Source organism: Bos indicus x Bos taurus, chromosome 21 (assembly GCF_003369695.1).
Source record: "Bos indicus x Bos taurus breed Angus x Brahman F1 hybrid chromosome 21, Bos_hybrid_MaternalHap_v2.0, whole genome shotgun sequence".
NCBI classification, from domain to species: Eukaryota; Metazoa; Chordata; class Mammalia; order Artiodactyla; family Bovidae; genus Bos; species Bos indicus x Bos taurus.
Window position 1 is genome coordinate 16,003,703 of NC_040096.1, and position 26,285 is coordinate 16,029,987.

Here is a 26,285-nt window from a genome sequence, read left to right on the forward strand (position 1 = left end):
TGGTTATTGGCAGAGGTCAAACTCACGACCTTCCAAAACGTGGATGTCCTTTTGATATAATGACTCTGAACAGGCCACCTTGTCTTCAAGTTGATTTACAACCGGGACTGGAAAAGATCTGTCTTTCTGTCTGGGACACCTAGAGGTCTGGCTCTGACTCATGGCCAAGATAAGGGCAATGAGATTTATGATGTGCTGTAAAGTCTGAAACTCCCATGGTGATCCCTACAGCTGGTTTGTTTACTCATGGTTTCAGTGGCATAACTGGTTATTCAAAATGGCGGAGCAAAAGCCAGAGGGATGGGCAAATCCCACTGAGAACTTCTGCCTTGAAGTCTTCCCAAAGGGAAGATTTCTTGCACAGATCTTGGTGGTTTTACCTGGAGACAGGTTCATATAAGAATAGGACCCTAGTGACTATGCCTGTATGTCTTTTGAACGTCCAGTGCTTGCCTACACGCTTTTTCTCACTTTGAATAAGAGCCTGTGTGACTATGGGCTTCCCAGGTGGCGCTAATGATAAAGAACCCACCTGACGATGCAGGAGACATGAGACACAGCTTTGATCCCTGGGTCAGGAAGATGCCCTGGAGGAGGGCACAGCAACCCACTCCCAGGATTCTTGCCTGGGGAATCTCATGGACAGAGGAGACTGGTGGGCTACAGTGCATGGGGTCACAAAAAGTCAGACACGACTGAGAAAGTGAACTGAACTGAGCTAACCAAACAATTATTTTCATCCACTGTTTGAGAATCCTATGTGACAGAGATCTGGGCAGGTTTTAATATTAGTATGTTAGGAAAGTGAGTATTCATGCTTTTGTTGAAATAAAATGTATCTCATGGATAGACCTCTTAATTTTTTATTCTTATGACAATTACTCTTTTCTCTTTACCTTTGGTGGCTCAGAGGGTAAAGAATCTGCCTGCAATGCCTGCAATGCAAGAGATCTGGGTTCGATCGCTGGGTTGAGAAGATCCCCTGGAGGAGGAAATGGCAACCCACTCCAGTATTCTTAACTGGGAGATTCCATGGACAGGGGAGCCTGGAGGGCTACAGTCCACGGGGTTGCAAAGAGTTAGACACGACTGAGCAACTTAGCACACACACACAAATGATGCTCTTTCCCATCTGAGTCTTCACACTGCTTGTTTCTCCACCTGGCATGTTCAGATCTTTGCATGGCTGGCTCCTTCCCATAGTCCAAGCCAAAGCTTCCCTGGCCGCCCATCCACAGGGGTCTCTCCCTCCAATAGACGGAATCACAAAGGCCAGTTAGAAGGCCACTATAAACCTAAGTGGGTGACAGTGACCACTTGGGGCAGGGTGATCAGTGGAGCTGGATTCTGGATGTATTTTAAAGGTTGGGTCAAGTAACTTCCCTGGTCCCATGGGTAAGAATTTGCCTTGCAATGCAGGGGATGTGAGTTCAATCCCTCGTCAGGGAACTAAGACCCCACATGCCACAACTAGAGACTCTGCGAACTGCAACAAAAGATCCCACTTACTGCAGCTAAACCCCAACTCAGCTAAATACATAAATAAATATTTTAAAATTTTAAATAAAGTCAAGAGAATGGATGGCTTATGAAGCAGAGATTAGGCCAGTTCAGTCCAGTTCAGTCGCTGAGTCGTGTCTGACTCTTTGCAACCCCATGGTCTGTCCATCACCAACTCCCGGAGCTTGCTCAAACTCATGTCCATCGAGTCGGTAATACCATCCAACCATCTCGTCCTCTGTCATCCCCTTCTCCTTCTGCCTTCAATCTTTCCCAGCATCAGGGTCTTTTCCAATGAGTCAGCTCTTCGCATCAGGTAGCCAAAGTATTGGAGCTTCAGCTTCAGCATCAGTCCTTCCAATGAATATTCAGGATTGATTTCCTTTAGGATTGACTGGTTGGATCTCCTTGCAGTCCAAGGAACTCTCAAGAGTCTTCTCCAACACCACAGTTCAAAAGCATCAATTCTTCGATAATCAGCCTTCTTTATGGTCCAATTCTCACATCCGTACATGACTACTGGAAAAACCATAGCTTTGACTAGACAGACCTTTGTCAGCAAATTAATGTCTCTACTTTTTAATATTCTGTCTAGGCTGGTCATAGCTTTTCTTCCAAAGAGCAAGTGTCTTTTAATTTTATGACTGCAATCACAATCTGCAGTGATTTTAGAGCCCAAGAAAATAAAGTCTGTCACTGTTTCCATTGTTTCCCCATCTATTTGCCATGAAGGGATGGGACCAGATGCCATGATCTTCATTTTTTGAATGTTGAGTTTTAAGCCAGCTTTTTCACTTTCCTCTTTGACTTTTATCAAGAGGCTCTTCAGTTCCTCTTTGCTTTCTGCCATAAGGGTGGTGTCATCTGCTTATCTGAGGTTACTGATATTTCCCCTGGCAATCTTGATTCCAGCTTGTGCTTCATCCAGCCTAGCATTTCAGATCTCCAAAAGAGTGAGGAGAGAGAGCACTTTCTCTGGCTGAGTATTGACATGTTCCAGTGTTAAAGGGTCCGGAAGATAAAGAGAAACCAGCAGTGGAGAATGAGAAGGAGTGGCCAGTGGAACAGCAAGAAAACTGGAGGCAGGGATATCCCAAATGTCCAACAAAGAAAGTGTATCAAGGAGGCAGGAGGGATCACCTCTTACAGTGGCTGCCGGCAGGTCAGGAACACGGAGGACTGAGATTGTACCACATGGGGGTAATCTAGACGAGAACAGTCTTCTGAAGCGTTGGGGACTAACTTCTGCTCAAAGTCAAGTGAGAATGGGAAGTGAGAACTTGGATTTAGAGGGTTTTACTAAAACGGAAGGACTTGGATTTAGTGGGTTTAAAAACAGAAGAGATGTGTGTGAAGTCGGAATCAGAGAAACAGTAGCATGTTTGTGCACTGATGGGAATGACTCCAGAGAGAAAAGTCAGTGAGGGAGAGGAGGGTGAAAATTATGAAAATGGTTGCCTGGAGAAGTGGAAGGGGACAGGCCTGAAGCCTGAGAATGGACAGGTGAGCCCCACGGCTCGTCCACGGCCACAGGAGGAAGGGGGAAGACCCGAGGCAGCTAGGAAGCTGGTGTGGCGGTGGGCACTGTGGGAGCCCTTTCTGGACGCTCCCCTGCTTTCTCAGTGAAAGAGGCACTGAGGTCATTATGCTGAGGAGGTGCTGGGAGTTGGAGAGCAGAGGGTGAGGCACGAAACAGGCATCAAGGAGCGTGGGCAAGTGAGTGGTTCTGGGAAATGAAGGATGATGCTGGCGGCAAAGGGCCCCCTTGAGGTTCTTGACGATGAATTTAAAGTGAGGCCAGTGGACGACGTGCTGTGTAGCTCACCAGCCGCGTTCAGCTGCGGGATGCAGACTCATGAAGAGTGAGGTGCAAGCAGAGCTGGTGAATGCGACAAACTAGAGAAGCACAAGAAACTGATGGTCTGTGCAGGGAATGGTTATGGTTGGAAGACTGGATAAGGTGAGTTACAAAGACAGAAGCGGGCACTCGATGTTGGGATTTTTGGAGGGGTTGGGGTTATTGATAATAATAAGACCTAGGGTAAGACCAGGACAGTAAGTGGTTGAGAGGGGGCTATCACTGCAGAAGACCTTAAGGAATAAAGAAACATGGACATTGGAAAATGCTTATGGAAATCACCAAGAATTACAATGAAAAGAGCGACAGTAAAGCTGCAACTAAAACCCTCCAGGGGGACTTTCCTGCTGGTCCAGGGGCTGAGACCCTTCGCTCTCAATCCAGGGGACCCGGGTTCCATCCCTGATTGGGGAACTAGATCTCACACGCTGCCACTAAGAGTTCACACAATACCAATAAAATATCCCACCTGCCTCAGCTAAGACACAGCACAGCCAAATAAATAAATAATAAATCTTTTAAAAAGAAAGAAAGGGCATGTCCAGAGTTCTCCTTTATCCATTCTCCTTCTAAATACTATAAGGTTGTAAGTAATGGCTTTTGCCTTTTACCCTGTGTTACAGATTATAAGATTTCCCTTTTTAGGACCCAACGAGAGGTGAGGAAGAGAGGTCAAGGAAAGGATGGCACTTCTTTGGGCTAATTGCTGCACATCACCAACGGAGACTGATGTATGCCTCTGAGTCAGCAAAATCTCCAGTGTTGAAACAAAAGATGCTCACTCTGCATATTTGAGCAGTCTGGGCCAGTCAGTCCCCATGGAGAGAAAGGCATTTACATTCAGTCTGCTCATGGACCCCAGAGGACATGTCAAAAGGTGTTACATTTCCAAGACCATCTATCTGACTCTCCCATCTCTCTCCCTTGCCCTGCTAATATCTGAGACTCTCTGGAAATTAAAATTCAATTAGTTGCAAAGAAAAAAACCAACTCATCTGGGCTTGTGCTGTGGAAGAATTAAAAATACAGAGCAATTTTACAGCCACTGGCCTGCAAAAGGGTATTATAGCTGTACAGTCATGAGCTCCACATTGGATGTCAATGTTTTGTGTTTTTTTAATTTCTAATTTTCTCTTTATTATTGCTATTCAGTCACAGAAAAGATTAACATCTCTCTAAGAAGTTTATTTTAGCATATGCCATATGTTGATACAATCGACATAATAATTTTATATGAAGAGAATCCATTGCAGAAGTAACTAAGGAGGTGCCCTTACAAGAAAACAAAGGAAAGGCAATAAAGAAATTCTTTCATATAAAGACTTCTGATGTGCATGATTTTTTCAAAATATAAAACCTTAATATTAGAATAAAACAGAACACCAAGGATTAGGAAATGTTCCATGCAGATGCTTGGCATATGTGGTATATGTATGGGTTGAGTTATAATAAAAATACTTATGTATTACAGTCAATTCTTATATAGAGCTAGAAACAGAAATTTTCAATCAAGCATGACTGGACTGACATTTTCTGTCTTCAATTACATGATGAATTACAATTGTATGGCAGTCACTTCTGGCCAGCAGTGTCATGATAAATGCTTCGTAAGATATAATATCTCTCCTTGTTCACTTGCAAAACATGGGTGCCTTTTTAAAATGTTCTACGAGTTCTGATGTTCCACGCTATCTGATGTGATTCCTGGCAGGGGGAGGGTGGAGAGGTCCTTGGTGCCTCCAGAGCTCCCTTGCTCTGGAGCATTTCTTGGGACCCTTTTCATAGGAGGATGGCAGTGAGGTGCTTCAGCAATACAGTGGCCTCTTCTGGGCTGACACAAGTGCCTAAGTATCAGATCACTGCAGGCCCCTTGCCTTCCTGATCCTGGCTGGGATGTGGACTACATCACCCTCCACCTACAGAAATACGCTGTAACTGACTCCAGCATGCTGATGGAGGACCAGTGCCTAACTGGCAACTGCATCTTAACAGAGTGATGCGTTTTGCATAAAGGTAGCTCAAGGTTACGTACGAAGTGGGCACATAGGAACATGTCCCACAGAGGGAACGGCAAGGTAGAGGAGAAGCAATGGACTTTCAAGGCAGACGTAGCTGGTTTCAACTCCTAGAGCCGTCACTAACTAGTTTTGCTGCTGCTGCTGCTGCTAGGTCACTTCAGTTGTGTCCAACTCTGTGCGACCCCACAGACGGCAGCCCACCAGGCTCCCCCGTCCCTGGGATTCTCCAGGCAAGAACACTGGAGTGGGTTGCCATTTCCTTCTCCAATGCAGGAAAGTGAAAAGTGAAAGTGAAGTCGCTCAGTCATGTCCAACTCAGAGACCCCATGGACTGCAGCCTACCAGGCTCCTCCGTCCATGGATTTTCCAGGCAAGAGTACTGGAGTGGGGTGCCATTGCCTTCTCCAGACTAGTTTTGACAAGTTACATTAACTTCTTAGAGACTAAGTTTTTTCCAAAAAAAAAGTTTTCTTTAAAAGGATGCAAAGAATGCTTCCTTTGTAGGTTGTTCCAAGCATCAGAAATGTCATATTTAAAATAGTATAAAAGAGGTGGTGCTGGTGGTAAAGAACCCACCTGCCAATGTAGGAGACATGAGAGACATGGGTTCAATCCCTGGGTGGGGAAGATCCCTGGAGGAGGAAATGGCAACCACTCCGGTATTCTTGCCTGGGAAATTCCATGGACAGAGGAGCCTGGCGGGCTGCAGTCCATGAGGTTGTGAAGAGCTGGACATGAGTGAGCACCCACACATTCCAGTACACAAGAGTTTATCAGATTGTAACCACTGCTGCTGGTAGTAGCATGATTATTACAGTTTGCTTTTAATTTAAAAGAAAGGTAACAGAGTTTGCATCAACACTGGGAAATAATGGACCCTTTTTCATCAGTTCTTTGTTTTCTATGAAGAAATCCATATGTGAGAAAATAAGCCTTCCAACCTCATTGCTAGAAAGTCCCCCACAGTGAACACGAGCGGCAGTGAGCGATGACACAGGACAAGAGGCCTGCCTTAGCAACTACATGTGTCACTTAAGGCCTCCAAGCAGCACTTCCCTCACCCTGTAAACTGGAGATTTACCACTCTGATTGCCTCTCAGCGTCATTTAAAGATCAGATGTGAGTATCTGTGAAAATCACTGATAACCCCTGAAGCACTGTGCAAATGTAAGCAAGGTCTTTGGGTACAGCCCCATTTTTTCCTGCTGGTCAAGGTGTGTGCAAACATCCCATCCATCCCCACGGACACAAGAAGGAAGCCATCTGGGGAGAAGTCCTACACAGCACAGTAAGCACAAAGCCTGACAACTCAGCAGCTCCTGCTGACCCCGAGTCTCTGTGTCAGCTGCCTAATTCTCTATGCTGGCTGCACAACACAGTCACCAAATTGCTGCTGGTGATCCCAAAACGCTCCGCCACACCTCACCCGCAGAGACTCTGACACCATTATTCTAGGACAGGGCTTGGTTGCTTTTTCCTTTTTTTAACAGCTCTTCAGGTGACTCAAAAGGGCGGACAGAGGAGAGAACCACTCACCTGGAGCACTGGTTCTCAACTGGAGGTGATTTCATGCCCCCAGGGGACATTTTGCAATATCTGGAGTCATTTTTGGTTTTATATATATATATATATATATATATATATATATATATATACACACACACATACTTGGAGCTTCCCTGGTGGGTCAGTGGTAGAGAATCTGCTTGCCATACAGGAGGCGCAGGTTTGATCCCTGGGTTGGAAAGATCCCCTGGAGAAGGAAATGGCATCCCAATCTAGTATTCTTGTCCAGGAAATGCCATAGACAGAGGAGCCTGGTGGGCTACAGTCCAGGGGGACGAAAAGAGATGGACACGACTTAGCAACTAAACAACAATACACACACTTGTACAGAGAGTGCTCTAGGTATATGTATATGTATGTATTTATGTGTATATATCCAGCACATGCCTGACCCTGCAACTTGCCCTCCATTCCTAGTAGATATAACAGTCTACTTAGGGATTTCTCCCACACATTCCTGCTGTATTTTCCACGATCTGAAGATTATATTTTCAAGTATGTGAGTTAAGCTGAAGCTCCAATACTTTGGCCAGCTCATGTGAAGAGCGGACTCATCGGAAATGATCCTGATGCTGGGAAAGACTGAAGGCAAAAGGAGAAGGGGCAGCAGAGGATGAGATGGTATGGGAGCATCACTGACGGAGCGGACATGAATTTAAGCAAACTCCAGGAGCCAGTGAAGGACAGGGGAGCCTGGAGTGCTGCAGTCCGTGGGATCACGAAGAGCTGGCATGAGTCAGCGACTGAACAACAATGACAAATGTGGATTTAGAGCTCAGTGGACTTTTTCTAGTTCATTAAAGTTTTCCATGGTAGGGGCAAATATAGAGGAATCCATATAAATTAATAAATATCATATTTTTATTCCAAAAATTGGTAAACCATTAGTTAGCAAACATCTTTTATTTAGATCTTGAGGAGTGTGCTTACAACAGTGGAGGGGAAAAAAAGTCCTTCAAATCTTTGCAGGAATCATAGCCAAAGATGTTCTGCAAGCAGTGTAGACAGAATGCACTGAGACATCTTTGCTACAACAAGAGTTCAAACCAGTTAGAAGTGGAACCTCATCTGTTGGAGATGGATCACAAGGACAGAATGAGTATTAACTGATTACATACTGTGTGCAGACCCTGAGCTGGACAGTTAGCACAGTGGCATGGTGAGTCGCTTCAGTCATGTCCAATTCTTTGTGACCTTATGGACTGTAGCCCCCAGGCTCCTCTGCCCATGGGATTCTCCAGGCAAGAATACTGGAGTGGGTTGTCACACCCTCCTCCAGGGGATCTTCCTGATCCAAGGATCAAACCTGTGTCTCTTACGTCCCCTGCACTGGTAGGCAGGTTCTTTACCACTCTCAGTCAAGTCTCCCAACAGCCCGGAGAGCTAAGGATTCCTCCTAGTCTCCCTCCGTCCCCTCCCCTCCTTCCCCTTCCCCTCTTTCCCTTTCTCTCCTCCTATTTATTCTCCCTCTTTCTTTACACAATGCTATTTACTCCATACACACAGAACTCCAAACAGCTTTGATTCAATTCTGATTAAAATCAGAGTAGAAATCCAGGATCTGTAAATTTGAACAAGTGGTTAATAATTAGCAGTTGTTGACACAAGTGTTTTCAGACTGAGGTAGGCTCTATCCTTTGATGTAGGACTTAGTTGAAAGGCACGCGCGCGCGCGCACACACACACACACACACACAATAGCAGAGACAAGTGGAAAAAGTGCCTCACTCAAAGCTAAATCCATATTTAACATGTAGCCGACATCATAAAGATGATGATTTTGTTTCAAGACCTTCTCTTTGCAAGGGTTTTCTTAACCCCCAATGGTTAACTGTGAAATTACTTTTCATCTTGAAATTATGATGCTGATTTGGGGATTGGTTGATTAGCTGGCGGGTTCGTTGGTTTTAGAGGAAATTGTTTTTCTTCATTGTATGTTTGTTACAGAAAATTGAATTTACTCACTAGCTTTGTAATAGTCAACCCTCTGACTATGAATTCACTGATCTTATTATAATAAACACAACCAGCTGTGTAAAAATGTAAACCTCTTGAAGTTAAGAGAGCTTGTCTTCTTTGCATAAGTCATCTGTTTTCTTCCTTGAATAAATTAAATAAGAAAAACTGATGCTTATAGCAGAAATATTTTAAAGCTCCACATAAAAATCTCAATTTTTCAAAACACTCAAACAGCCTCTACTATTTCCTCTACATAATAGTCCAGGAATTGCGTATTTCCCCTTGGACTATTCCAATAACCTTCAGCCAGCTCTCCCATCTGACAATTCATTCTTCATCAATGTGGGGATTTTGCTAGTTGCTAAATATATCACCTCCCATTAGACATTCCAGAACTGGGGAAATAGCCACAGAGTGGATTTAGGGACCTACCAGGCCCACTGTGAGATGGACCTGAGCCAAAACTGCATTGACCACCTGACTTCCATTGTTCCTAGTCTGACTGATAGACCACCGTGACGTTCTGAATCTCCTGGAATTAGTGTCAGTCCAGATCCCATAATCCTCAAAAGGTCTGATTGTTTCCTTTTCCCCAATGCACAGTCAGCCTGGTAGAAAGCCAAAAGTCCCCTGGGAGAAACTGGGAGAAAGATTAACCAGAATAAATTTTGGGCAAGGGTACTGTGATCCTTTCCTTAAGGAGACCCAGCCTCCCCTTCATTCACGGATTTGGGGCTTATCAACTGGCTCAAACCTGGGAAATGATTGAGGAACTGTGACTGTTTTTTGAGACAGGTTAGACTTTTGCTCCCTTGACCTGGAATCTTTCTGTTTATACAGCTCAAACAAGAATTTAGTAAGCTTCTATGTATTTCATCTGGGAATCCCTCAGTCTCCAGGAGCCGGGCTGTCCTGGTCCCTGTCTGGCTCTGTGGTCCATTACAGCAACACTCCCTCCTTGACCTTGGTGGTTAGGTGCTGCCGCTTGAGCCCTGCCACCCAGGGTCCCATGACTCCTCCTGCACTCAGGCTCCTCACTGCAGTGGCGGAAGTCCCCACTGTGAGGTCTGGCTTGCATTTAAGAGTGATCACAGAGGACTTCCCTGATGGTCCCATGGATAAGAATCCACCTGGCAATGCAGGGGACACAGGTTTGACCCCTGGTCGGGAAAGATTCCACATGCCAGGGAACAACTCAGTCCATGTGCCACAACTGCTGAGTGTGCATGCTGCAAGTACCGTAGCCCCCGCTGCCAGAGCCCGTGCTCATCAACAAGGGAACCCCCACAGTGAGGAGCCCACATACCACAAGGAAGAGCGGCCCCCACTCACCGCAGCCAGAGAAAGCCAACACACAGCAACAAAGGCCCAGCACAACCAACAAACTAAACACTAAAGTTTAAAAAAAGGTTGCTTATCTTATGTAAAAAAAATAAGAGTGATATGCTGCTGCTGCTAAGTCGCTTCAGTCATGTCCGACTCTATGCGACCCCACAGACGGCAGCCCACCAGGCTCCCCCGTCCCTGGGATTCTCCAGGCAAGAACACTGGAGTGGGTTGCCATTTCCTTCTCCAAGAGTGATCATAGAGCTCTTCAGGGATGTTAGGAGGTGGCCTCACAAATTTATTTCTCATAGACACAGTGAAAGATATATGCTGTGGACCCTCCCAAGATGGGTGCATAGGTTTTAAATGACAAATCCATTCTAACATTCCAATCTCCCTAAGCCTCTGAATCTCTTCCTCTACATAAAGCCTAGGCAGGTCTGGCACTCAAGTTTATACACTGTGAGCCAGCGTCTGGTCCATGTTTTAGCTACCCAACTAACCAAACTGGTAGAGCCCTTTTTAACTCCTCAATCTTCAATATTAAATGCTGATTTCTGTTTAGCAAGTCCATATCAATTAATGCAGCCCGATTCAATTTTATTTTCCTTCCCCATTACCCCACACCCTTAATATCCATTCCCACACATGTTTCCTGAACTTCTGTGTAAATTAGAAAACCAAGTAGTTCTTTTGCAGTGTAACAGACCTCCTCACAGGCTTCCCAGGTGGCTCAGTTGTAAAGAATTTGCCTGCCAATGCAGGAGACACAGGTTCAATCCCTGGCTCAGGAAGGTCCCCTGGAGAAGGAAATGGCAAGCCACTCCAGTATTCTTGCCTGGGAAATCCCATGGGCAGAGGACCGTGGCGGGGTACAGTCCATGGAGTCACAAAGGGTCAGGACACAACTGAGCATGCATGCAATGCAAAGACTTCTTCATGGGTCTCACTTTGACCCTCACTTTTAAGGACCTGCAGTAACTTGAGTCTAGTTATACAAGTCCAGAGGAAAAGAGGGGGTTGAGGTCCTCAGGAGAATCAACAATGTCTTGCAAGGCAACTGCCACAAGGGAGGCAATTATAGCTTCCTCATCAAAGCAGGGTTACACAGGTGGAGAGGCTGCATCTACTGGCGAAGAAGACGCACCAAAATTTAGAAGTTCAGTGCCCTCGGCTTCATCAGGGTCTTCCCATACATCCCCATGCCAACCTCCAGGATCTCATTTCTTGCCTATCAACAGTAGACATTCTGTGAGGCTGGGAATTCAACTCTGCACTTGTAATTCAGTCACTTAGAGGATGGGATTCTGGGTTTGGTTGTCAGCAGTCTCAGGAGATAAACGTCTCCTTCAGGGCAGACACAGAAGATTCGGAGTCACTTATGCAGTGCTTGGTGCTGGGAATTTGAGCCCTAAGTTCATTCGTTTCTTTTGCCACTTTGTCAATGACATTAGGAGCAACCAGCCAATCTCATACTCATTAATTTGACAAAAATGTTAGTCTAACAAAAATGATGTCCCAGATCCTTGTCTCTTAAGTATCTGAACATGAGTATCCAATGAAATGTTGTATATCCCTGTGGCCACATCATGCTGTGAACACAGAAGTGCTCTCTTTGCCATAGGAAATAGAGTCAATGCTGCCTTTAAATCTAACTGGGTCACAGGACCAATTCCAGAAGCTCCAGAATCAACTCAGTAAACATATCCTTCAGATTCTGTTCCCTTAGAACCACGTCCAGTACCAAAATCACTGGAGTAGAGTTGTCATCTTGAATCAGCTTTTCACTCTCTTCCTCAAAGTCATTTAATAGCTCTCCATTGAAAGCTCTTCCATTGATTGTGCAATCAAGCCCTCACTCCAAAACATGGCAATCAGTGTGGACTCTGTTAAGGGTCTATTCTACAGAATCCCATGATCTAAAAAATCATAAAAACAACTGATACAATCAAACACAAAGAGATTATATGAAAATTCCTAGTGGTGGATTTCACCATAGTGAGTATTTGTTTCCATGATACTAAGTAAGTACTTATTGAGCACATGTTGTGTACCAGGCTCTGGGGTATAGGCGGCCCCTCGTTTTAGGAACTGACACTCTGAATTCAGGGCTAAAGATAAAGCGGCTCATAAATCAAGTGTTCTGCCCTGATGCTCACTATGAATTTGCATATAAAACAATTAAAGGATAATCTTTCATGACAGTAGAGTAATACATCCATCTCTGAGCCCCTATGGAAATTCAGTGCACACTTTATTCTAATGAATCCACTCCATCTGACATTGCTCCACGTCCTCCCTTAGCTCATACAGACATCACGCCCCAGGGGTCCCCTATTAGGTTCTAAATCACTGTCTGAAGCTGTAGGACTCCCTGAGCCTTCCCACTGCTGATGGCAAGAAAAACTAACAGCCAATAAAATACCCACAGAGCAACTAGACCCTTTCAGGAAATCCAAATTCTGAAGGCAAAAGTGGAACTGTGGCCTAAAAACAGATCTCTTTCTTCTCATCAGCATGAAGGTGGGAATCACCCACAGTTCCAGCTTAAGGAGTATTTTTTACAATTATAGGAAAACCTTGGTGGTAATTTACCAAATTCAGGCAGAGAAGGACACTGTTGGTTTGTTTCGTGTGTCATGAATAAGTACTGTCCTGCTGCTGCTAAGTTGCTTCAGTCGTGAACGACTCTGTGCGACCCCAGAGACAGCAGCCCACCAGGCTCCCCCATCCCTGGGATTCTCCAGGCAAGAACACTGAAGTGGGTTGCCATTTCCTTCTCCAATGCATGAAAGTGAAAAGTGAAAGTGAAGTCACTCAGTCGTGTCCAACTCTTAGCGACCCCATAAACTGCAGCCTACCAGGCTCCTCCATCCATGGGATTTTCCAGGCAAGAGTACTGGAGTGGGGTGCCATTGCCTTCTTCGAAGTACTGTCCTAGCTATAAGGAAATAAGGATTAGAGATGCCAACAATTTGATGTCATTTGAAAAGGAAAATGTCACGCCAGATAGTCCTTAACTTCCTATCTTCAAGTCATATTAAATGATTTTTTCCTGTATATAACCAGAAAATACATAAATAGTAACTAAAAGGGATTAAAAAGAAGTGTAGATTCATTCATCAACCACCTAAAATCATGGAAGTCTTCAAGAGGAAGACTCCAAAATCAGCACAAGGACACACAGCCACTGCACAGAAGAGCAGATGTAAAAGCAGGCCGCTCAACTCCACAACCTGCCAACCTCAGGTTCTGTCCCTTATGCTGTCTCTGTTTCCTTCACATCTGAGTAAAAGGGATAACACTGAACACTGCATTGCACAACTGCATAGTTTGGTATTCTATGTTTCTCGTGTGAACTTTATTTTCACCATTAGAGCAAAACTCACTGAGGGCTGGGACCTGCCTGCCTTGCATTGCCACGAGAGAATACTACACGGAAATGTTCAATGATCCTTCTAAAAATAAGAATAACGAATTTAATTAACAGATGAGTGCCTTCTTCTTGTCTTAAAGGGAACTACCCGCTTCATAAGAGAAAGGGCTGAAGAAAAACAAATATAGTATATTAACACACATATATGGAACCTAGAATATATGGAACCTAGAACGGAGAAGGCGATGGCACCCCACTCCAGTACTCTTGCCTGGAAAATCCCATGGATGGAGGAGCCTGGTAGGCTGCAGTCTATGGGGTCCCTAGGAGTCGGACATGACTGAGCAACTTCCCTTTCACTTTTCACTTTCATGCATTGGAGAAGGAAATGGCAACCCACACCAGTGTTCTTGCCTGGAGAATCCCAGGGACGGGGGAGCCTGGTGGGCTGCCGTCTCTGGGGTCGCACAGAGTCGGACACGACTGAAGTGACTTAGCAGCAGTAGCATGGAACCTAGAAAGATGGTGCTGATGAACCGATTTGCAGGGCAGCCATGGAGATGCAGCCACAGAGAAGAGACTTCACACGGCAGGTAGGGGGAGGAAGGAGAGGGTGGGAGGAACGGGGAGACTGCCATGGAAACATACACACTGCCATATGTAAAACAGACAGCCAGCATGAATTTGCTGTGTGACTCAGGGAACTCAAACTGGGGCTCTGCGACAACCTAGAAGGGTGGGGTGGGGTGGGACGGAGTTTCAAGAGGGAGGGGACCCTTGTACACCTATGGCTGATCCATGTTGTTGTATGGCTGAAACCAACACAATATTGTAATTATCCTTCAATTAAAAATAAATTTAAGAAAAGAAATAACTGCTGAAACTGTAAAAAAATAAAAAAGAAAAGAAAAAGAAACAGGGTTGAGCCTTGAATGCTAACATTTTTCATGGGGCTTTTTCTTCCCCAAATGAGACAGTTTTAGATGTGACCCACTAAAACACAACCCTTGAAGGAAGCAAACTTTCATCTTTCTAAAAGCTCAGCGAAGTGGCACAGCGGCACCTAGATATTTTTGTTACCTGGCCTGGGGATGCTTCTTTTATCTTCTGAATGGATTCATCCATTTCCAGGAAGAAAAATAACAAAATAGTTCATGATTTGAGGTCTGAATTTGGGAGTGGGAGGAGTTCTCCCTCTGAATTCTTTCCCTGGAACATTAACTAGGGTCAAGTCTAGAGGCATCACTTTCAGTGTCTTTTTTCCTTTTTCTTTTTTGGCGGAACTACATGGCTTGAGAGATTTCAGTTCCCCCACCAGGAATTGAACTTGGGCCAGGGCACTGAAAGTACTCAATCCTAACCACTAAACCACAAGCAACTCCTCCAGTTTTTTTTCTTTTTTAATAACAAGAGAGTTAAGAGAATGAGAAGACAGCTTACAGACTGATAGAAAATATTTGCAAAAGACATCTGATAAAAGACGGTTATCCAAAAACTACAAAGAACTCTTAAAACTCAATAAGAAAGTTAAAAAGCTAATTTAACAACTCCAGTATTCTTGCTTGGAGAATTCCATGGACAGGGGAGCGTGGTGGGCTATAGTCCATGGGGTCACACAGAGTCAGACACAACTAAGCGACTTTCACTTTCACTTTCGAAGACGTTAATAGACACTTCACCAAAGAAGGATGCTTGTTAATCACTAAGACATGTCTGACACTTCTGTGACCCCATGGACCGTGTAGCCCACCAGGCTCCTCTGTACCATGGGATTTCCCAGACAAGAATACTGGAGAGGGTTGCCATTTCCTCTTCCAGGGGATCTTCTCAACCCAAGGACTGAACCCATGTCTCCTTCATTGGTAGGTGGGTTCTTTACCACTGAGCCACCAGGGAAGCTATACAGAAGGTATACAGATAGCAAATAAGTATATGGAATGATGCTCCACGTCATAGGTCATCAGAGTAATGCAAGTTAAAACAGCAAGATACCATATCACACCTATTAGAATGACCAAATCCAGAACACTGAAGACATCATATACTGGTGAGGATGTGGAGCAACAGAAACTCTTATACACGCTGCTGGGAATGCAAAACGGTACAGCCCCTTTAGGAGACAAGTTGGCAGTCTCTTACAAAACCAAACTTATTCTCCCCATACAATCCAACAATCATACACCCTGATACCCAAAGGAGCTGAAAACTAACTATCCATACAAAAACTTGCACATGGACATTTATAGCAGCTTTATTCACAGCTGTCAAAACTTGGAAGCAACCAAGATGCCCTTTGGTAGGCAAATGGATAAATAAAACTGTGGTACATATAAATAATGGAATATTATTTAACCCTAGAAAGGCATGTGCCCATGCAAAGACAGGGAGGAAACCTAAATGCATATTATTGAGCAAAAGAAGCCAATTTGAAACAGCTACATACTATATGAGTCCAATTGTATGAAATTCTGGAAAAGGCAAAACCTTATGAAGACAGTAAAAAAAAAAAAAAAAAATCAGTGGTTTCCAGAAATTGGAAAATTGATTTTAAAAAAAAGTAAAGAAACAAACTTAGCAATAATAATTAAAACATCTTGAGCACCTGTGATGGGCAGCCACCATTTCAGGCAAGTTAAATGCATTAAACTCATTTAGTCCTCAAAAATCCTATGAAGTAAGATATCCTTAGCAGCTCCATTTTGCAGAGAAGGAAACTGAGCACAGAGAAGCTAAGTAATTCCCAAAGTCACTCTCCTAAGAACTGGAGGAGGCAGGGTCCACTTGGCTGCAGGGTGATCTCAGTGCAACTGTGCCAAGTTGCTTCAGTCATGTCTGACTCTTCTCAACCCCATGGATTGTAGTCCACCAGGCTCCTCTGTCCATGGGATTTCCCGGTCAAGAGTACTGGTGTGGGTTGCTGTTTCCTTCTCCAGGGGATATTTCCAGCCTGGGGATCAAACCTATGTCTCCTGCATCTCCTGGTTTGGCAGGCAGGTTCTTTACCACTGAGCCACCAGGGAACTGCAACTCTCTATAAATGCTGTAGGGAGACTATAATAATACAAAGTAACAAGAACTAACAGTAGTTTAGTGGCCATGGAGCTTACCAGCTTTATCTCATATAATCCTCGCAACAGATGTATCATTACCCTATTCCATATATAGGAAAATTGATCATTAAAGAAGTGCCGACTTGCCCAAGACCACTTGCCAAGAAAGATAAATGACAAAGCCATTTGCCAAAACCTTGTTGACAGACACCAGTGTCCACACTGGCAACGTTCCCCACACCATGCTACCTCTCTGTTGGAAGAAATTTGTGGTGTTCAGGTACCCTATAGGGTGCCTGACAACTGGAGAGAAGTCTTCCCCATGGCATGACCTCCTTCCTAAAGTCCATGCATGAAAGAAAGCCTGTATGGTGTAGCAGAATGAGCACAGATCCTAAAATCAGAAAGACCTGGGTTGAAAGTCCAGCTCCAGCAATTACTATGTGCCATTGAATACAGCTCACTGAGTCTGCTTCCTGATATGTACAAATGGGACGAAAATTCCTATAAGCACCATGGTGACTATGAAGCTGACATGAGAAAATGCATAGAGAAGCCAGCCTGATGAGACTCTCCAGTCACCCACCTCCCTGGATCCATTAAGGGGCCCCACAAGTGCATATGGGAGCCCATCTCTGTCAGGGGTCTGCCTGCCCCTTTTGGGCTGAGTCATAGCATCTTCATCGTAAACACTGAAAGCAAAACTTCACAACGTGGGTTCTCCAGATTGGGACCATGTTTCCTCAATTCCCAGCATTTGCCCTGGGAGCCAGCTCTTAATGAGGTTGTTGGGTACCAGGGTAGTGGAGAGACCAAGAGGGCATGAAATCATTACCGACATGCCAATTTGGACTAATACGAATCTAGGGTTTCAGTTGAGAATACCACAAAACAAAATAATGGTCTTGGAAATGTTTAGATCAACAGGCAACAGTTTCGTTTTGTCAGGGAGTTGGGATTCATTTTGATTTTGTCCTTTTAAAAAAGTCTATTGAAACTTGAAGAGACAGCAGAATTTTGCTGACAAAAATAATAATAATTTTTTTATTATTTTAAAATAATAAAAAAAAACTCTGGGTGACATCTTGCTTCTTCAGTCATTTCTTTTGTTTGTATATACTTGGTCTCTTTTGGTTCCCTGATAGCCATACCTGACAGAGATCTCATAATTTTAAAGGTCCCTTTAACTTTAATTAAACAGGAATAAATAAAAAACGTGGGTGTGTTTGGTTTATTACACTTAGTGTAACTTGTTTCATCCATGTTGTAGCTTGTGTTAGAATTTACTTCTTTAAGATTGATTATTTTTTTACATTTATATTCATTAGGGATAGTGGCCTGTATGCTTCTTTTTTAAAAATTTTATTGAAGTATAACTGATTCACAATGTTGTGTAAATTTCTATTCAGCAAAGTGATTCAGATATATAGGTCTCTCTATATATAGACAGGTATCTTTTCATATTATTTTCCATTACAGCTTATCACAGAATATTGAATATAGTTCCCTGTATGACCTTACAATGTATCCATCCTATATATAACAGTTTGCCTCTGCTAATCCCAGGCTCCCATTCCTTCCCTCCCCTACCTCCACTTCCCTTTGGCAAACACAAATCTATTTACTACATCTGTGAGTCTATGAAACCATTTTTAAAAGCCTCCAGGGACAGTTTTTTATGCAGATGTTTTCTCCATTTTATACCCTAGTCCTATTTATTGTGGCTGTAAATCAGGGGCCAATGAACTATAACCCACAGGCTAAATTCAGCTTGCTACATTGTTTCTAAATAAAGTTTTATTGGAACACAGTTGTGTCCATTTGCATATTGTCTATGGCCTCTTTTTTGCTAGAGGCAGAGTTGAGTAGTGGCGACAGAGACCATCTAGACCTGTAGAGAAAATGTTTGTCAATCCCTGCTCTAAAGCAGGCAGTGGGGCCAGAATGGCACAAAATGTTTGAAAGCACGCATCCTTACCATAATCAAATAATTTTCTGTTTGTTAATACCTGTTTGTCCTACTTTATATAAGTTCTTTGAGAGGCAAGGACAACATCTACCTTGTTCAATATTTTTTCTCCAGGGCTGGAGCAGAAAGACTAAAACATGGTATACAAACAAGAAATATCTGTTGAATGAATGAACTAAATTTCTGGGTGGATTTTGAGTTCTTGAGGGTCATAACGGTTAAAATGTCTCAGTCTTGAGTAAGAACCTGACTCACGGTAAGTTCTCTGACACTGTACTTTTGCTAAACAATCAATTGTATGGACTGTGAATTTAGAGAATGAATATGTTTTGTAGGACATTTAATGACCAAGACAAGCCCTTGTCTATATTCTGATGAATCTCTTCTATGCCACACTATTTATGCCCACACTCTCTCTAACTTCACAAAATTCTCTGTGCCTCAAGCCCTGATATCTGAAGTCTGGCTCTGATGGTGCTAGTCTCATCAAGGATTTGCCAAGCTCCCGTCCTCCATCCCACGGACTCCATCTGTGCTTCACAGTGTGGCTCCCAACAGCCTGCAGGGGCTCTGCGGGTGGCTCAGCCCAGCATTTATCGCCAAGACACACGGGCGTTCAGCCCACTAACACTTATATACAAGAGAAACCAGGAGCGGATATTAATGGATTCTGGAAAGTCACAGAGAGGACTGAGTGGAAGAGACATGCACACACACAAAACGAATTTGTTATTTGGATATGGAAGATGATTTAATATAAAGAAGAGAGAAATCAGACTCTCAGGGCGGAGGAAAAGGAAGTATAACCTTTAAAATCTGTGAATCCCTATATTGTATGCCTGTAACTTACATAATATTGTACATCAGCCGTACTTCAATTTAAAAAAAAAAAAAGACTTGGAAAAAAGAACTAAAGTCTTGAGAGTCAGTTCTCAGTAGGAACCTAAGCTCCAATATCTATCAGCTTTGTAAACCTGTGCCTATTAAATTCTCTGAGATAAAAACACCTTCATGACAAAATGGATATAAAACGATGGTGCTGCAAGGACATCATGGTAGATTTAAGACGCCTAAGAGTGACAGGTGCTATACAAATTATACCGCTCTTTCCCGCTTCAGATTTTCACGCCACAGGGAGAATGAGCTCTGAAAAGTTCTACTTACCAAGCATTCCTTTCTTGGAACTAGAGAGACACATGTCCTTCTCGGCACTGGGCAGGGCAAAACTCACCACGAACACTTCCACCCCATCAGCCATCAGGGCCAAACCCAAAACAAAAAAGAGGGTCCACTGGAAGCGTCCGTGGCCACACTCATCAATGATGGTCTCGTACTGGTGCGCCAGCTGCTCCTCGTCTTCCATCCGCTCGGCCAGCAGGTCTGCCTGGCCCCGCAGGCCGTCGGCCCTGGAGGACGCCATCTTGGCCTGCTTGGCCTTGACGTCATCCGGGTGAGGGATGCCCTGGTACTCGCCTTCGTAGATCTCGTCTTCCTCATCGTGGCCTTCCGTAACGTCACTCTGCGCATCCTCTTCTGGATTGGACTCATTGCCACGATAGTAGCCATCGCTGGGGGCGTAGCCCTCATAGTTGTCCTGGTATTTGTAGTCATCCATTCCTCGGCTCTGGGGCTGCCTGCTTGCCTCTTGAGCTATATTCCCTTCACTGTGATAGAGGTTTGGGCTGTTTCAATAACCATCATCCATGCCACGTACAGACGTTTAAATGTAGACTTCCTGGGTGAATGTGACACCCTTTGTCTTTTGCATTCAGTGGCTATTGGAAGTCTTTGAAAAGTTGCAAAGTCTGGCCTGGTCTCCTTCAGCAGTCCAAAGGTGTGTTGAACGTTGATTAGAAATGGGTCCAGCTGTTCTCCTTGACAAGGAGCCCACAGGACTTGGCAGCTTGCTGACTGGCCTGATTTGTTCTGCCACTGAAGGTTATGCTCTGGAGTGAAAGAAAGAAAAGACTGTTATGAAATGTAGAAATTCTGGCAAATTACTCTCAGAATTGAACAAATATATTTATTAGTGCCAAGGTTTCATGTGTAAGGTGGAGGGCATCTTGATTAGACATCAGATTTATATCAAATGAATGAGCCTCAAATCAGTGAGAAAGAACAGTGGTCAGAGAGCCCTTGGAAGCACTGATTAACCCATGAAAGGGGTCAAGTCTTATATTAATACAAGAATGAAATGTAAAGTGGGCAAGACGTTTTTCAATGCAAGATGATTTTGTGTTATGGATTTTCTGTTAGAATTAATCAAGCTTTTGGCAACAGGGCAGGTTTATTACAGTTCAGCTTCTGTTATGAGAAGACCAGCTTCTCTAACTGTCAAGAAGTGTCTGTGCAATTTTATACCTAGAAATGTATGGCTAAGAAATATCTAGGACCATTTTTCCCAAGGCTCAGCTTACTTTTGATACTCAGCGTTGTGGTTCCAGGGCTACTCTGATGTCCTTGCACTTGCCTTAAATAGGTGAGAATAGTTCCTGAAGACCTAGAGTCAGAGAGCTTGTGTCTGAAATTCGATCCTGCCACGCAGTGGCAGTGTGATCATGCGCATGTTTCTGAGCCTCGATGCTCTCATCTGTAAACTGGAGATAATCAATAGCACTTAACTCGTGAGGTTGTGCATAAAGTGCTCAGGATAGTGTCAGACTCGCTTGGTAAGCACTTTTTAAGCTTTTTTCAAACTTTTTATTTTACACTGGAGTAGAGCTGATTAACAATATTATGACAGTTTCAGGTGGACAGGAAAGGGACTCATCCATATACACAAGTGCCTCCATTCTCCCCCAAACTCCTCTCCCATCCAGGCTGCCACATAACACTGAGCAGGTTTCCCTGTGCTATACAGCAGGACTTTGTTGGTTATCCATTTCTAATAGAGCAACCCTATTTAAACATTGATGTTCTTTTGCTCTTTTTTCTTCCTAGCTCCAATTCTAGGAACCAGGACCCAGTATTGTCAGACCCAAGACCTTACCTTGTATCCCAATTCCAATCACTGGGTCCATCTGTTGATTTCCATGCCCAGCAGTGAAATATTATTGCGTGCATGTACGCATGCTCCATTGCTCAGTTATGCCTGACTCTTTGCAACCCCATGGACTGTAGCCTGCCAGGCTCCTCCATCCATGGAATTCTCAAGACAACAATACTGGAGTGGGTAACCATTCCCTTCTCCAGGGTATCTTCTCAACCCGGGGACAGAACCAGGTCTCCCACGGTGCAGGTAGATTCTTTACCATTTGAGCTACTGGGGAAGCCCAGCAGACCCTGTCCTAATCACGTCCCTATAACCCTAGTGCTCACAAGGTCTACAACCACCATTTAACGATGTGCCCTGGGCACCAGAAACTGTGCTAAATGTACCACATCCTCTATCCCTAATTCCTACAATGATCAGAAGGAGAAGAAAACTGTGCCTGTATCTTTATCTTACAGATAAATAAATTTGTATTAGACCATGCCAGACTGAACCATGTCAAATTAATATTCTAAATCTGTTTTTATTATATCTGTTTAGGACCACAGGAGGAATATAAATCACATGTAAACAGCATGAGAGCTTAGCAGAGTGCTATAAAAAATGGAGAGAGGATGCCAACTGCCTGAGATCTGGTGTGCTATTTTCATCCTGGGGGTTCTGCAAAAATGTCATGAACCAAAAATGATAGATATGCAATTCCAAAAGCACGTGTGGGAAATACCACTCGGGGCAAAGGTCCTGGGACTCACTTTGTGGAAAGAAGCAGATCTTTGTCAAAACGAATTCCTCTCATCGTACCCAGTTAAATGGACCGCTGTGAATGTCAGATGTCATGGAGTCGGGAAGACTATCAAGCGTTGTGGGTTTTCTCCTCTTTCATTGAGAAATGCCAACTCATTTTCTCAGCAAAGTATTTTCTAGAGAATACAATAATTAATCATTTTCTCTGTTACAGATTGAGTTGGGAAAAAATGGTATACTGAAACCCTAACTTCCAGAACCTCATAATATGACCTTTTTAGGAACTACATTGTTACAGAGGTAATCAAGTTAAAATCAGGTCATTAGGGTGGCCGCTAATCCAAGATGACTGGTGACCTTATAAAAGGGGGAAATCTAGATGTGGAGACAGACACGCATAGAGAAGATGCTGCCTTCTCTATGTCAGTGGAAGGGTACCACTGACAAGACAAGGGAGGCCTGAGGCCACCAGAAGGTAGGAGAAAGACATGGCTCACAGCCCTCAGAAGGAGCCAACCCCCCTCAGAAGGAACCAACCCCCCTCATCAGGACTGATCAAAACCAACACCTTGATTTTGGATTTCTAGACTGTGGCACTTTGAAACCATCAACTTCTTTGTTTAAGCCATTCAATTCATATTGCTTCGTTATGGCAACATTAGGAAATACATACATTCGAAAACATTAGCAAGTCTAGTGTTTATCAGCTAAACAGCAATAATAAAACAACCAGAAGAGCAGCTACTAAGATGAGCATGTTACCAGCATTATCTCATTACCCTCACAGCCAATAAAGAAGCAGTACTATTCTCTCCATCTCACAGATGGAGACACTGGGGGCCAAGAGGATTCAAGAATGTCACACAGAGAATCAATATCAGGGCTTGGATTTGAAGCCAGCCTCAAAAAGCATGTTAGGGATGAGCTTCTGATTCCCAGGTTCAAGATTGTTTGCCCATTCTCAACAAACATTCCCCAAGATCCTTGGTGCTTAAGGCAGTGTATTAGGTATGACATGACTTGATCCCCACTCTCAAGAGGTCTACCCCTCATGAGACAGTCAAACAACACAAAGCATCACGCATCATAAAAATGACAATCTTGATTGTCAATAACATTATCTTTCATTTATTGGATGCTTTGTGGCTTTGACCCAGGTACAGTGCTGAGTTTTGTAGCATCTTCCAACCAGGCAAGAACCCTATGAAGCAGGGGCTGTTTTTACACTCAGTTTTTCTTTTTTTTTTTTAAACTATGGACTTTATTTATTTATTTATTTATTTTTATTTATTTTTTAATAAAGGAATAAAAAATTAAAAAAAAAATAAAGTCCATAGTTTAAAAAATAAATAAAAAATTAAAAAATTACACTCAGTTTTTCAACAAATAAGACTGAGGCTGAAGAGGTTGGACAGATGCCAGTGTCCCGGGTTGTAGTTCTCTCAGAGGATTCAGAGAAGGGAGAGATCACCATAGGCTGAGTTCTGCCGAAATAGCATCCTAGAGGTTAGGGGCCTTCCAAGGGCAGGCAAGCACTCAGAGAAGCAAACAACAGAGAAGGGGGCACTGCGGGCTGGAGGACAGGGAGAAGCAAAGGCACAGAGTCAGGGATGGCTTCACTTGTTGTGGCAGCAGTGAAGCATCCGCCCACAGCAGAGGATCCAAAAGGGGGCAATCACAGAAGATAGACTGGGGAGGTAAATAGCAATCAGTCTGAATGCCCTGCTCAGGGACTGGGAATTATCCTTTGAGCAAAAGGAGCCCTGAAGATGGTTGTTGAAGTGAGTAAGAGTGGTGTGTCGTGTAGAGTGGGAATCTGGAAAGATGTTGCTAGTGGGGATGCAAATCCTGATTTTTAAGTGAAAACCCAGAGACAATGAAACCAGGTAGAAGTTTTCATCTGTGTGTGTGTGTGTGTGTGTGTGTGTGTGTATGAATAGCCCAGAGGTCAGGTTAGGCCTGGACAAAGGAGGTGGCCTTCAGACAAGAAGAGAAGGATAAACACAAGGAGAGGTTCACAGGAGAATGAGTGATGTATTTCCTGGCAGGTGAGAAGAAACAGCAAGGACAACTGGGATGATGATGACTCTAGGGAGGCAAATTCTGGACTGGAAATCCTACAACTGCTATGCAGTTAAGACAAGCAAAAATCTTCTTTCAGGCCAATCCGCCTTTTTGGAAGGTGAAGTGAAAGTTATTCACTCAGTCGTGTCCGACTCTTTGTGACCCCATGAACTATACAGTCCACGGAATTCTGCAGCCCAGAATGCTGGAGTGAATAGCCATTTTCTTTTCCAGGGGATCTTCCTAACCCAGGGATCAAACTCAGGTCTCCCACACTGCAGTTTTTACCAGCTGAGCCACCAGGAAGGTGGCAGGATATATACCAGGCTTCCCAGGCGGCACTACTGGTAAAGAACCCACCTATCAATGTAGGAGACATAAAAGATACAGGTTCGATCCCTGGGTTGGGAAGATCCCCTGGAAAAGAAAATGGCAACCCACTCCAGTATTCTTGCCTGGGAAATCCCATGGACAGAGGAACCTGGGGGGCTACAATCCCTAGGGTCTCACAGAGTCAAACACAACTGAACCAACTTAGCAGGCATGCATGCAGGGTATATAGCAGAGTGGTTCAAGAACACAGCCCGAGTGTCAAGGCACCAGGTTCAGATCCTGACTCTGCCACTTCCTGCTACCTGTGTGCAAGCTACTGGTCACTCTGTGCCTCAGTTTACTCATCTGTAAAGTGGCCGCAATACGAGTGCCCACACTGGGGATGTGAGAAGATGATACATGAAGACTGCTTAGCACAGTGCCTGGCACAGGTGTGACCAACATAAATTTGAATTATTAGCATTGTTGTTGTTATGATTATTATCTGAGCATTGATAAGGAAAATGTAGCCAGGATCTCAGCTTGAGCTTTGCTGAACTCCACTTGAGATCTGAGGCCCATCTGGACTGGGCTGGGGAACCAAGTACAGAGAAAAACAGACATTTAGTTATTCAGGAAAACCACTGCTTCTCAAAAACGGCCCAGCACAAATCTCTTAAGCACCTCCTTTAACTCTTACATTCTATTACCCTCTGCATCTGTGCCACCTGATTCAAAATCACTGTGTGGTAAACACTTGTTCGTAATTAAATATCACAGAGAACAAAGCTAAAAATATTACAATCAAATGATGTAATGCTTCCCAAAATGTGTTCTGCAGAACATTAGGCCTTTTAATATGCTCATTTAAGGGAAAAAAGAATTTCAAGAGAAAATGAGTTTAGGAAACGTTGTGTATACTCTATTCACCATTTTCTTTCAGAGACTAGTAATTCACATGGCTATGTTAAAAGCTGTGAGAAGACCTGCATAAAGATCCATTTCATACCACAGTGAGCTACCACAACACACACATCAGATTTGCTCCAATCAACAGACAAACGACAGCAAGCATTAGCTTGTATGTGATGAACTAGAACTAGAACCCTCATACATTGCTGGTAGGAATGAAAAATAATTCTCCCACTTTGGAAAACAGTTTGGCAGTTTCTTAAAACGTTCAACATATGCTTACCAAACAACCTGTTGATTCCATCCTAAGAATCTACCAAAGAGAAGTTAAGACATAATGCCCACAAAAAGACTAATACTTGAATGTTAAAAACAAAATAATTTACAATAACCCCAAATTGGGAACAATACAAATGTCCATCAACTAATGAGGGATGAACAAAAGGCAGTCTATCGATGCAAGGGAATAACAACCAGAAAGAAAAAAAGAAAAACTCTACTGGCACATATTACAACACGGAGGAACCTCAGAAACATTACGTCAATTAAAAGAAAGCAAACACAGAGGGCCATGTACTGTGTACATGTGTGTGTATCAGAGCAAATCTGATATAGATTCCGTTATATGAAATCTCCAGA

General features: G+C 43.7%; 1 protein-coding gene across 3 annotated transcripts in view; it reads right to left on the reverse strand.

Annotated features, from left to right (window-relative positions):
- Window positions 1-26,285, reverse strand: part of SV2B (synaptic vesicle glycoprotein 2B) — a 247,360-nt gene that overhangs the window by 79,327 nt on the left and 141,748 nt on the right. For all 3 annotated transcript variants that reach the window (XM_027521346.1, XM_027521347.1, XM_027521348.1), the window contains exon 2: window positions 19,787-20,568. In XM_027521346.1, the coding sequence (XP_027377147.1) occupies window positions 19,787-20,237 (451 nt within the window). In that variant the 5' untranslated portion in view covers window positions 20,238-20,568. The remainder of the gene's footprint in view (window positions 1-19,786; window positions 20,569-26,285) is intronic.